At 37.0% G+C, this 14,081-nt stretch overlaps 1 protein-coding gene across 1 annotated transcript in view; it reads right to left on the bottom strand.

Annotated features, from left to right (window-relative positions):
- Positions 1 to 14,081, bottom strand: part of LOC107673968 (glutamate receptor ionotropic, kainate 3-like) — a 61,530-nt gene that overhangs the window by 15,588 nt on the left and 31,861 nt on the right. The window contains exons 3-4 of the mRNA XM_016467821.1: positions 6,582 to 6,805; positions 1,937 to 2,055 (exon numbers count right to left, since the gene is read on the bottom strand). Of these exons, the coding sequence (XP_016323307.1) occupies positions 1,937 to 2,055; positions 6,582 to 6,805 (343 nt within the window). The remainder of the gene's footprint in view (positions 1 to 1,936; positions 2,056 to 6,581; positions 6,806 to 14,081) is intronic.

Below are 14,081 nucleotides of genomic sequence, written 5' to 3'. Positions count from 1 at the left end.
CTCATCGGCCAGATCCACCTGCGATCCCCACGAGCTCATTCCCTTCCGTGCCTCAGCAGCAGCGGGTCCTGAATCGCGGGAAGCAGATGGCTGCCCCTCTTTCCTTGAAAAGAGAGACAAACGAGAGCGGAGCTTTTTTCCTTGGAAAAAACGCTCGCAGTGCACGCCGATTGCCCCCTCGGAGACGTTGCGTGCGTGCTCTTTGCCAAAACAAACAACGCATAGATCGTGTGTGTCATCAGATGTTAAACAACGTCAACACGGATGCACACATCCTTAAATGCTTTGCTAGTGCTCGCCATAATGAGATAAATAGAGATCGCTCTTACCACAGAAATGCACGCTTCAAACAAAACAGTCAATGAAGACAAAGAAGAGAATGATGTATGCTCCCGGCGCCAATTTATACTATAGTCGCACCGGTAGTGACGTCATGGCTGTCGCCGGCCAACGAGTTGGTGTTTTTTCAATGTATGCTTCAGACACGGGTCACGACGAGGCGTTCCCCTATAGCGACCCCTAGAGGACGCAGTTCGAAGTTCCCATGAAAGGGAACAGAGCATATAAAGTGTAATGATATAAATAAAAACAGTGTTCTTCCACCAAACAATGTAGTTCCTCAGAAACAGTTGTGGTTCCAACAAAGCGGTTGCCAAGCAACACATAGAAGTAAACAAAGGTGTATGTTTGTAGAGTAATTTACAACAGCTTCGAACGCGGAATCAGAAATCAGAATCAAGGACCAGAACTATCCGTTTTATAACTGACATTAGACCCTTTCAACATTACACATTTAGTCGGCTCAACCAATCAGAATCAAGGACCAGAACTATCCGTTTTATAACTGACATTAGACCCTTTCAACATTAAATAAAGCACATTTAGTACCTGAATTCATCACTGTCATGGACTGTTTGTTGTTGTTCCAGCCTCAACGTTGCAGAAATACTAACAGTTTCTAAAACAGAATACGCTTTTGCTCATCACATATCGCCAATATGACTGGTTAGGACAAAAACTCTGATAAACATGGAAAAGACAGCTTTTATAGCTTATTACTTCATCTGGTTAGCACACGGTGTAATGATTCACTTACTCACTGAATCAGTATTATTAGTGATACTTCATGTATTTATTCGTGTCCAACACAAAATGATCCGAGAACTGCTACTGTGTTATGCATTAGCATTAGGACTGTTTGAAATTAGCAAATTCTGCGTAGAACTCATAACCGACAGGTTTGAAGTTGGTTAAAAATACTGTCCAGGTCATGCTAACGTGTTGCGACAGGTGGCGGCAGTGTTCAGAGTCCGGACATCTGCTTTTGCTAGATTGCTGGTCCACTACGAGAAGTGGGTTTTGCCCGATTTAACTGCTCTTTTCTGTCTCCTCCCCTGACAGTAACGGCCTACTCTCTTCTACATTCAAAGCGAAGTCATTGGCATCTGAAACGAGCCTATTCATTTCCTTATGATCTCCTTGTGTCACTCTGAAGCCGTGTGCCAGCTGTGACGAATGAATAAAACACTGCATTGAGGCAAGAGAACAACATATAGAGGGTTGGACATCTGGCCAAGCGAAGATGAGATGAACCACAGAGACGCCCCACTGTGCATTTGCTACGATAGAGACAGTCTTCTGTCGACTTTCATCCCAACCTCAAACTCACAATCGTGAAGGTCTCGGATGTGTCAGGAAACAAATGCTGCTGTTATCCCTCTAACCTGCCAGTGTGTATGACAGATGTTTGACACCCCTCATCTCCGCCTCACTGACAAGCAAGATAACTACTTCCTCCTCCTGTCAGAAAAGTCTGAACTCAACATGGTTTTGACAGGTAAAGGGTGGAAGACAGTCACATCACGCTGTTGTCAGGTTTTTTGGCTTGTTTGCCGTCTTTGGAAAGTGCGTTGAGTTTGCAGAAGAAGCACTGTACCTTGCTGCATGAGGGAGCCCACGCCAAACCAGAAGCTGTTGAGAAGGGTGAAGTTGTTTTCTACCACATCGGAGCCTGGGTTACACGGATGGGCGTCATACCACTCGTACGGGCTGAACCTGTAGCAGGAACCAGAGAAAGTTCTCAAACATGACCTCTGTATTTAAAGGTGAAGTGTTTTTCACTACCAACGACACCAAACAGAACTGCAAAAATAATAGTTTATTCAATTTCCACATCTAGGGACCATAATATCATAGAGGGCTCTTCTGACTTGCGTTGGAACTACTCAGAACATCCCAGCAACTATTGAGGAGCACCCTAGTAACTGCATAGCAATGTGCTGAGAATAGCTCAGAACACTTTAGCAACCATACACAAAACCCAATCATTCTGCAAAAACCATTTAACGGTACATTTTTCTGAAAATTTAGAAATACACCATTTTAAGAAAGAAGTACACTGTGGCATATTTTCAAAAAGAGTAGTTATTACAGGGTAGGGGAACAAAAACCTTTAAAGAATATTCAACTGAGTGTCATGTTTTTGGACCAGACTGTCCTCCAGCAAAAAACGACCCTATAGGTCGTTTGTGCAAGCACCTTATTACGACCTATTTTTACGTTTTAAAGTTTAGTGCCCTCTAGCGCATAAAAATAATGACAGTGTCGTGTTGCGTCTGTCATCATGAAATGACGTATGATTGTAATTACCAATCAAAATGTGTGTTTATTTAAATGCAATTTGTGGACTTTTTACATGGTCCAACTCGATCTCACTGGCAATTTGTACATATTTTACTAGGTGGCTAATTCATACGAATTCGTATGAATGACCACACCTAACCCCGCCCCTAAACCTACCCTCACAGAAATCATGTGCATTTACAGTTGAAATTTACAGTGCAAATTTACAGTGCATATACATTTTATGAGCAGATGCGTTCTCTGGGATCGAGCCCATGATCACATGATTGCATATTGTCTTATAACACGATGCTCTTTCATTAATATGAAAGTTTCCTGTTGCCGATAGGGGCGCAATTGTAGTATACGCTCTGATGGGTCGTATTTCAGGGATTTGCACAAACGACCTATACGGGCGTATTGGTTGGAGGACATGTTGTTTTGGACACTTAATCCCCCCCCCCCAAGTAGGATTTGAGTACAGCTTTCTATGTAATGTCATAATGTCATAATTTCTTATATTCTCTTTCTTTAAAAATGTTTAAAGTGATAAACTAACATATATTTATTAATAAAACATATACTTAATAATGCCATTTTTAGTTGAAAATTGCATATAACTTATTTACATATATTTGTATTTAAACATTAATGAGTCACAATTTAGTACATTCAAAATATGAATAACACACTATGGATAAAATTAGAATCAAGTACTTTACATATGCTTTATTCAGTTAGTCAACACATTAAAATGTGTGTACTATACTGTATGACAGAATATTATTAAAATTTAAATTTAAAATGTACCTTAAGGTAGAAATTTTACTTAAAAAAAGTGCACTTTTTATGTACAGTACATGCAACATTTTATTTAGGTAATATTTTATTAACTTTTTGTATATACTTCTTAGATTTGAAGTACAATACAAGAGTACAGTCAATACAATTAAGCACACTTCTTTTTCACAAGGGTAGTCATTAATGCATGTTATAAAATTTCACATTGTGATATTTGCTAATACACACTCTTATGTCACTAGTACAAAGTGACTTCTGAGTTCTAATTATGAACTGTCCGTATTAGAAAAGCACTTTACTTTAAGACTAAACTTTACTATCATGCCAAAGGTGTTTTTAACTCTGCGGAAATATTACAGATTGGCCACGTCAGTGTATTTTGCTGAAATCAAGTCAAGTACTCGCTAACTGTGACGAGAGTGCACGTCTTGGTTCTTTTCAACAGCTTGTTAAACTATTACGTAATTACATCTGGACACTCCCAGCAACTGCAGATGCCTGTAATTTCTCTTAGAACACCTGTCCTTTAACATCTACAGTACAAGGAACATCTCAAAGCAGATGCTTCAAAAGATGAGAGACGCAGGTATTGCCAAGGGACTTGTTAGCAGAGCACAAGCTGGAAACTCGCAGAAGACACATTGTAGGATTTGTCTATGTACATGTTTTCATTCACTGCTTGAAAAAAAAAAGAAATAAAAATCTGCATGTTAGATAATATATCCATGTGTATTAATCTTCCACTGTCTTTGTGTAAAAGTTGATGTGTGTAATAAAAAAATGTAAAATAGTCAATCCTTCATCTTTCCATCTTCTATGTGACCAGTGTTAGTTATTCTAAAATAAATAAATAAATAATAATAATAATAATAATAATAATAATAATAATAATTAGCTACTAATTACGTCTTCAACTGTGTGTACAACCGGGTTATTTTCTCTCTCTTATTCAAGTGCAGAAAGTCAAAAATGTCAGCATTCTTGATAGTCTGTGATTGATTGTAATTAAAAATAAGCCTGTGCATCTTCTTTTTGGGTCTCCAAGCATTGAACTATATGAAGCCCTGGAAAATTGAAACCTGGATATGTTCTGGTCTTTGAAAAGACAAGACCAGTAAGATGGTGTAAATAACATCTGTTATTACACACTTACTGGTCCGTGAGTGCTGAAGTCTCCGTTTGTACTTCTTGCTTATTCTTTTGAAACTTAAAACATACATTAAAATATGGAAATATATTATATTTCCAGGCAAGAGCAGTGCCATGATGAGTGATTCCTCATTCGACTGATTCGTATTTGCTTTGCTAAAGTTTACGCTAATTTCTAAAATAATGTGTTAGAAAACAAACATACAAATACATTAATACGTATATATTGTATCAAATGCACAAGCGTCCCATGTAGCCGCAGTGTATATACTGTATAGCATACATTTTAGGACATCCTCAGAACTCAGCCATTTAATGAAACTGCATCACACCTCTTTAGGTCTCAGGAAAAACAATGTCAGATGTCAGGTCTTGTACAATGAGGCACCAGATAAAATGACCTCACTTAAAAAAAAAGCACTCTTCCAACTGCAAAATGCATTAAAAAGAAAGAAAGGTTCATGTGATACCTGTGTTACTTCAGAACAGTTTAAATTGCACTTTAAAATAATAAAATTAAATAAAATAATAAAATAAAATAAAATAAAATAAAATTAAATTAAATTAAATTAAATTAAATACATGTCTGAGGCATTTCACCTGATTCCTAACTGTATGAGATTTGACACCTGACGTTGTTTTTCATGAGACCTAAAGCCTTTCAGACTGAGTCGTGATGCAGTTTCGTCAAATGGCTGAGGTCTGAGTCCTAATATCCAGACCGTAAGTCTGACTTCTGTAAAGTCTCTTCATTAATGGTCACTTTGAAAGCCCCTTCAGTGAAGGTGCTATACACATTTCTGATTAAAGCACTCCTACAAATAATGACAATGCCACTCAAAGGACCCTCAAGCAAGGTGTTAACACTTGTTTGGAAAGCAGGCTTTAAATGACTGAATGGATGACAAATTGTGTGATATTTTAATGTTCACTTGATCAGTGGCAGCATTAATTGCAACCCTTTCTGCTGCTTGACTATGTGTCACTATACAGACACCAAAAGTGTCCAATGTAGCCGGAAAGCCTGCTGCTTTCAATGAGAAACCTTTGGTGTAAACAGACTGACGTGAAGAGCATGGGACTTTTCCTATTAACTACTTTTACATAGGACATTTATCTGCTTGTTACATGGCTAATATTGTTAAGAAGTGGTTAGGTTTAGAAGCAAGGATGAGCTTAGGTGCCTTACAAATATTTATACTGTAAATAAAAGCATCTTTCTTACCTAAAAAACATTTAGATAATTTAAGAAACTTTAAGAAAACTGATGTAAAGTATTAAAACCAACGGGCTTACCGGGTATGTCAGTAAACATTTGGTGCAAAGCTTTTGGTGTTAATATAGCGACAGTATCTGAGTGAGAATAGGTTGTGTATTATCTATATTTAATATACCGTGTAGTGAAAACATTTGTACGAGCTACATTTACAGATGTATGAATCTGAATAACACAATATTAAACCCAGAGCCATCTGCAAGCAGCTTGATGATACAGCTTTTATCAGGTTTCAACTTTTTGACAATGACATTTAAAGGCATGAAGATGACCACTTAGACTTCAGGTCATTTGAAAATAGACTTAAATTTTTTAATTTTCTGATAAAAATGTGAGTGATGCTTACCTGTGTAAAACTTGCTGTCATTATGTAAGGATGCTGTTTTTGGTTGTTATGATGATGCTATGCAGTTCTTAAGATGTTCTGAATATTTTTATTTTTTCATGTGCATTGTGCACCTAAAGTGCATGTGTACTATTCAGTTGCTACAGCATTCTGGGTGGTTGTTAAGAGGTTTTTTCAATGGCCACAAAAATCCCACCAGCAAGTCTCATTGATAGTCTATTCACAAGGTATGGTTTGGTGCCTTAGCCTTAGCAAACACCACTAATAACACTTTACTGTTTGCCCTTTGATGCTTTACCAAGTGAATTCAAAGCAAATATCGGAAGGTACCATGAAGGTTAATAGTCCCAGGTGCACAGGCCACAGGAACAATTGGTTGTCGCTCACCTGGCGATGACGAAGAGTACACAGCTGACTCCCAGGTAGGCCAACAGGATGTAGACCCAGATATCAGGGGTCATGGGGTTCAGGAAAGAGAAGAAGCCAGAGTTGGTGCTGTTGGGTCTGCGGTACAGAATACTGATGCCAGTGTTCAAGAAAGGTTTGGAGAAGTCAATAGCTTTCTCTCGCATAAAGGTGATTGTGAGAGGAGCCACAGCAAGGTCAGCTCTCTAGAGGACAGGAAACAAAAATTAGGATCGAAGAAGTGTTCAGAAACATTGAACAGTGACAGTCTAGTCAATAATATTCTTTGAAAATCAACATGAGACCACACTGGCAACCCGTTTTACTTGCCTAATGCAACAGATTTTCAAAGTAAACCAGATATTTAACAATAAAGATATGTTAGGAACTTCCTGACTATCCATCAGAAATTAATTATTTGAAATGAATTGTATCGTCAACCCATGCTCATTGAAAAATGTGCCTGTGGTGAGATTTCTGCCAAACGACATTGCTCCCTGCATGCAATGTCCAGTCAGTGGCGCTGAAAGTAAATTCAGTTTTATCAAAAAACAGATTAAATTAATGAATCTTGTAATGTTGTGTTTGTTTGGTTGTTGTAAGTATCACAGCAGTAATTACATGATCAGTAAGTGCACTGCGATGGAGATTGAAGCTCTATTGCTTTTGAAAATAATAGATAATAGGAAATTTTAAAAGAAAAGGAAAAAAGAATTAGGGTGAATACTGTATAAATAATTTGCTGCCATTGTGTGAATAACACGTAATCAAGTAATCCATAAAAAAGTAACTGTAATCTAATTATGAGCATTTTAAAACGTAATATAATCTAATAACAAATACTTATATTTTTTGATCTGATCACGCAATCCAGATTACATGTAATCAGTTACTACCCAGCGCTGAGTACCATCTACACTAAACCCTACCCTAAACCTAATTGATAGTGTTAATAAAAGCAAACGTGAGATAACAACCTATTTGCCAAAGCAACCATGCCATCTTAGCTTTCTTATCATGTCTTGTATTTCACGGGACTTGTACCACAGTGCTCCACATCAAAAGTACAATGCAGTACCAGGTGGGCTACCGAGCAAGTTTACTATGTCAGAAAAGCCATACATTTGGAGCTGGTTACGTGATGTAGATGTAAAAATTTATTAATTTTTTAATCGTGCACTATGGTAAAAATGCACTGAGGTCATAATATGTGACCCTGGACCACAAAACCAGTCATAAGGGTCATTTATTTTTCTTTTTTTTTTTTTTTTTGAGATTTATACATCCTCTCTTTAAAGTTGTCCAAATGAAGTTCTTAGCAATGCATATTGCTAATCAAAAGTTAAGTTTTGATAATCCTAACAAACCATACATCAATGGAAAGCTTATTTATTCAGCTTTCAGTTGATTTATAAATCTCAATTTCGAAAAATTGACCCTCGTGACTGGTTTTGTGCTCCAGGGTCACATATTTACAGTAGGAAATTTACAAAATATCTTCATGAAACATGATCTTTACTTTATATCCTAATGATTTTTGGCATAAAAGAAAAATTGATAATTTTGACCCATACAATGTATTGTTGGCTATTGCGACAAATATACCTTTGCTACTTATGACAGGTTTTGTGCTCAAGGGTCACATATACTGTTTTGCAAGGAACTTTGCATTTCCTTTGCAGTGAATCATATGTATATGTACAATTTTGGAGTTTTGAAAAAAAATTAAAATATTTTTTTTTTTCAATGAGCCTATGTTGTCATACACGTATACATGTTTGTAGTCAGTTGTGGAAGACTACATTTGTTCTGAAACACAACAAATACAAACAACTTTTTTTTTCTACCAAATAATGTCAATAACATATGAAACACAGTAAGACTCAGAATGTGTATTAAGAAAGTAAATAGAGACTATTTTGGTTTCATACTGGCACAGTTGGCGTGCTTCAAAAGGCACAGCACACAATCACTGAATTAGCCAACTACTACAAAATGAACATGGTGATTGTCTGAAAAACACAATAACTATTAAAATAGATGAAGTCCATTGTTTGAAAATCCATTGTTCATTTTTAATGGAGGTATAGGCTCTGTACTGATGTTGGAGCAATTACAGGCTGAATAGCCATTTGACAAAACAGATCAATTGTTACACATCTATCATTACAATGTAATTGTTACCAGAAATTATATAAGAAGGTCTCTCCTGTGATAAATGTATATATGACAGCATACAAACCATCCGATCACATCCCGTAACACGGGCAAATTCGCACCCCAGAGGCACAAAGTCAGTATTGCCAAGGTGACTCAACTGTTGAAACAAGTGGCCTAGTTTCCTCGCTGTCTGCTATTACATTCCCTCCCTCTCTTTGAATCGCAAGAGCAGGGAGGCGTTCACTCGCTGATATCTGGCTGCATATTTAGAAGGTCACCATTTACATCGCCTTACCCTGCTTCCTTCTCTCCAGGGTTGGACAGGAGGTTAATGAAACCAGCTGCTTGGTGCACGCTTCACTGCGTCCTTCCCCCTAACATAATGAAACTCGCGAAGGGGTTCAGACTCTGGTCTTACAAAATACTGCAATCCAACCATCATGGATTGATGCATTTTCATCACAACGTGATGTCCTTTCTTCCTCCTACAACAAGGCCGCTGTTACATTTTCTTGGCTTTCTGTGACATTTCATTGCTGTGACCTGTCCTGGTGGTTGGACGATGAATTGTATTGCCTTTCTTTGTATCGTTCTGTCTTTTCTTGCAGCCTGGGCTTTGGTCTCATTCTTTTGGACAGTGGTTATGAAAAGAACCACAGTTCTGACTGACAGACCTGAGTGCCTAAAAATATAATGCAGCATGTGGCTAACAATGGGAAAATAAACAAAAAAAAAAAAAAAGAGAGAGAAAGAAAACTCCAGTGTTTCTACAGGTTGGGTACCTGCAATCTTATTAAATATTTAGATTAACAACACAGCTTTTTTTTTTTTTTGTGCTCTCGGCCTTCCACAGTAACAATTCAAGACTATGGATGTCACCTGCAGGGCAAAGAGATCCCTGCTGAAAACACTAGCATGTCGGTCATCATGATGTGTTTTGGATGATGGTTCCTTAGCCAAGCTTCTTAACTGGTTTAACAGCAAGACTTTATTTGTTGCCAAATTCACCAGCTATTTTTTTTTTTTTATTATGCATCAGGCTGTTATGCCTCATACAGTATCATATGGAGAAAAATTAAAAAAAATAAATACCCAACCTGAGCAAAAATGTACAATTTGGTGCAGTTGTTGATATTTATATGGCCAAAAATAAGGTATGATGAATTCTAATAGATTTTAATATTAATCAATGACATCTTCATACCAGTATAATAGACTACTTAACCCTTATGGGTTATTTTGTATTTATATGGTTAGTTTTACATTTATTTCTGCTTTTATAAATAGTAATAATCTGACACTGCCCCCCTCAAAACAAAATGATGGGGGGGGGGGGAGCATTTAAGGGGTTAAAAGGGGTAGTTATGATCAGGAGCAATTTGGTAAAAGATTTGTTATTGAAAGAAAAAACATTTATAATACTGTATGTAATATTTTATTACCATTTTTGACATTGACACTTGTCTCCTCTAAAGACCTCTCTGTACTTGTTTTAAAACGACACACAGGGGTTAAATAAAATGCATGTAAATATAAGTTATCACTCCAAATCTTCCAATAATACATCTCACCAAGATGAGATTTAAAAACTTATTTTTATAATCAAAGCTGATTTTATAATCAGAGCCAGATTTGAGACACAATGTCAATAGTTGCTCATGGACAACGGCAGTGGCATAACATAGTAATGACGGGCCCCAGTGCAGGCTATTACGACGGGCCCCTGGGCTGCACGGTTATGAAGCACATACAAACACACAGCACTCGTGTCTAGAAGGGAACCCATATAAGCAAATTTGTGCCTAACCTACTTAATTTAGACCAACTAAAATCAGTATCTTATCAGTTATATTAAATTGAACAGTTCTCTTTGCGTGCGTTTCTCCAGCGTAAATTACAGGTGGGATGTGTCCCACAAACCCACCACTTTTTGCAACATCTTGCAGCATGCACGGATGTACCTAAAAGAAAGAAGCATCTCCATTCAATAAGAAATTAATTGGTCTGTGTTAAATAACAGGCGATCTATCGCTGTAATATGTGTTATGGCGAGTGCTCGTTGCCGCTGTTATCAGTTCTCTCTTGGTAAAAGCTTCGTTCTGGTAAAAGCACAAAACAAAATTCACACAAATGTGTCCTTGCTCTTGATATACAATCACTGATGAACATCTTTGGTTTTAATGAGAAAAAGAAAAGAAAACTACACAAGGGTGGATGAGAACCCAGAACCTCAGAAATGCTTGACAAAAGTTCTACCACTAGTCTATTAAAGCACACAAACAATACATGCACATTTATGTATTTATGCACTGCTGTGAAGAATCTCAGCACTAATTATATTGTATTATTAATATTTATATTAATATAGTCACTTAGTTGCCACGGACCCGCTTGCGATGTGGGCAGGGCCTGTGTGCACTGCGGGCCCCCTGACACACGGGCCCCAGTGCGACTGCACTGCCTGCACTGTCTGCAGTTACACCACTGGACAATGGGCATGTCAGTATCATCTGTGATAATCCTTTAAGGACTTTGCCTTTGCTTGTCAGGTCCTAACAAGAACGATTTAGCTCGGCAAAGTGCTCAGGACTGTGAAATGTATTAAAAGGTCCTACATAGTCCAAGTCAAAGTTAGTACAGCGAGACAATAAGCCAGCGCTGGTACATAACCTTCCGGCTTATCCACCGGAGCAAAGATTAATTACTATAACAGGAAGAAATGACATGCTAAGGCAGCCATTAACACTGGCATGGCTGGATGATTAATGAGATCATAAATTATAACTAAATCAAGTATAATAAGCCGGTTGTATCATTTAACGCCTTTACCACCGTGACCTTTAGCTTTGGAGTGGGTTTTGTGGCCACTTTTGAAAAAAGTATAAAAATAAACTCTGAGGTCCTACTTGACACAAAAGCCCTTATGACTTTAATTAATAGCCAGTTGAGTATTTAAGATGTTTTTTTTAACACATTTTAATAATAATAAAAAAAATGAATAAATAAATATTTAACGCTCGTCTTTATTTTGACATCATATATTCCACAAGTCTTCTGGAAAACATCTCCTATCAAACTTCCAGTGATCCATAATCTCCCAGAAATCTGTCACTGTCAGTGCAGCAGTCATAACACTTTTTCAATTTCTGTGCAACACAGAAAGGCGGAAAAGAAAACATATATTGTATATGTCTTGTATTATGTATCAGAAACTTATTTTTGACAACTGTTTTGCTGATTATTAAATAGCAATGCATTTTTGCATTGTGAAAAAAATATTAAAACAGTAATCCAGTAAATCAAAATAATATCTAAACATCTTTAAAACAACATGATACATTTATTTCATTATCTAATTATCAGTTTTTTACTTTTTTATGAAAGTTTACAAAGGAAATGTCCTTATAGGAAAATGCAAATTACTAACCCTGGGCATATGATTGCTTATTTAAAATAAGGGTTATTATAGTTAAATGAACCAAAAAAAATAAAAAATAAAAAAATAAATATATATATATATATATTTTACTTTGAAATATAAAAATGAACTGAAAAAAAAATTTAAAAATAAAATAAAATAAAAATGACAAAACCCAACAAAATTACTAATCATTTAACTGAAATGAAATGTGAAAATATAAAAACAGAATCTAATTTAAAATGATAATAGTATATAAATTATACTAAAATAGCACTGTTCAGTATACTCCAGGTGTATTAAGAACACATTCATATATGTACACACATTAATTAGGTGGACATGTGTTGGTCAGAACTTCTCTTGTGCATATACATACAAATAATTCATGCAATTAATAGTAAATGAGACCCAGTGATTTCACTGAAATATTGCTGTGTGAAAGTTGGGATTTTATTTTTATTTCTTTCGCATATCTGATTATCCTTCGTTTCAAGGGGCTTGGTGACCTACAAAGACGAATGAAGACGTCTGATTTATTTCGATAAACCTACACGAGCACATGCCGTTAAATAGATGTACTAGGGCAAAGGCGTTTGGTAATTCAGTTATGAAACCATGATTTATGTGAACACGCGGGGTGACAGTTAAAATGTATCACCCTATGATTTAATGGCACTTTATCAGCCGAAAACAACCTCGTACTAATCCGCTGTTGCTTGTTGTCTTCTTTAAATCTACGAGCCCTCGATGGATGACCCTACATCGCGCATGTCACGGGCAGCAATAACACACACTCATCGTGTAAAGAACAATACCGAAGTAATGAAAATTCTGTAAGAGCTAATAAAAAATACTGATGAAAATAAATTGAGCTGATAAATAACTTTGACAAGAGCCATTAATAACAGCCTCTCAGTTCCCCGTGCACTCACAACAAGGGCTCTCGACCAACCGATTTCTTGTCTATAACTGAAAATACTCAGTGTTTCCTGCAGCTTACGTTGATGTACGAACGGCGAGGCAATCGGAAAAGCCATTCTAAGTTCATGGAAATAACTTCGGAAATCTTATTCCATTAAAAAAATTAAAATTCCTTCTGCGCTCAAGTCTTAAATCGTTTTCATGAAAGGCTCAATCTGCAACATTTGGGGAGAATCGGATGAGAAATCACCGAGTCCATGAATCCGTCTTCAGAGATAAGGCTTTGAGTTTACTCACATGAAAACACTCTATCTAGCTCAGCCTCATGTGGCAGGCCGAGGTCAGGTCCCAGAGCTTGTTTCTTAGTTTGCTTTTCAGGTCTGCTGATTCCAGATCAGCTTATCTATATAGACAGCAGCAAGAAGGGCACTCAGCCGCAAAATGAGTGCTCCTAAAAATACACACCGCACCTTCGATACTGTGCAGGCCAGCTGATGAGGCTCAAGTAGACTACACACCCAAATCCGTCGCATTGAGCCCAAAGCTTAAAACATTTGACGAGAAACTAAAACTGGTCAAAATCTTCGGAGAGATATTTATAGCAAAGCAATGATTAAAAACACCAGGAGACCACAAGCTGGTTTGGTTGTGAAAACCATTATAAGTGAGCTTGTTTATTATATTTGACATGTTCATTAACGACCGCCGAGCCCATTTGTATTCACCTTTTTAGTGTATAAATGACGACCTAGTGCAAAAATAAATTTGGTGTATCTGGTATTACCTGTGATTGTGGAATGAGATAACAAATAGTTTACACCTGTATTTAGTGCCGTCCACTTGTAATTAAATCAGCCCAAACAGATGACAGATTAAAAAAACGGGTGTAAATTGAGTCTGTATCCAGCAAACAAGCTGCTGCTCTCATGGTGCAAACTATATGTGACCCTGGACCACAAAACCAGTCTTAAGTCGCTGGG

This window comes from Sinocyclocheilus anshuiensis, unplaced genomic scaffold (assembly GCF_001515605.1).
Source record: "Sinocyclocheilus anshuiensis isolate Anshui unplaced genomic scaffold, SAMN03320099.WGS_v1.1 scaffold921, whole genome shotgun sequence".
Taxonomy (NCBI): domain Eukaryota; kingdom Metazoa; phylum Chordata; class Actinopteri; order Cypriniformes; family Cyprinidae; genus Sinocyclocheilus; species Sinocyclocheilus anshuiensis.
Note: the sequence above shows the minus strand (reverse complement) of the source record. Positions and strands in the feature narration are given on the sequence as shown.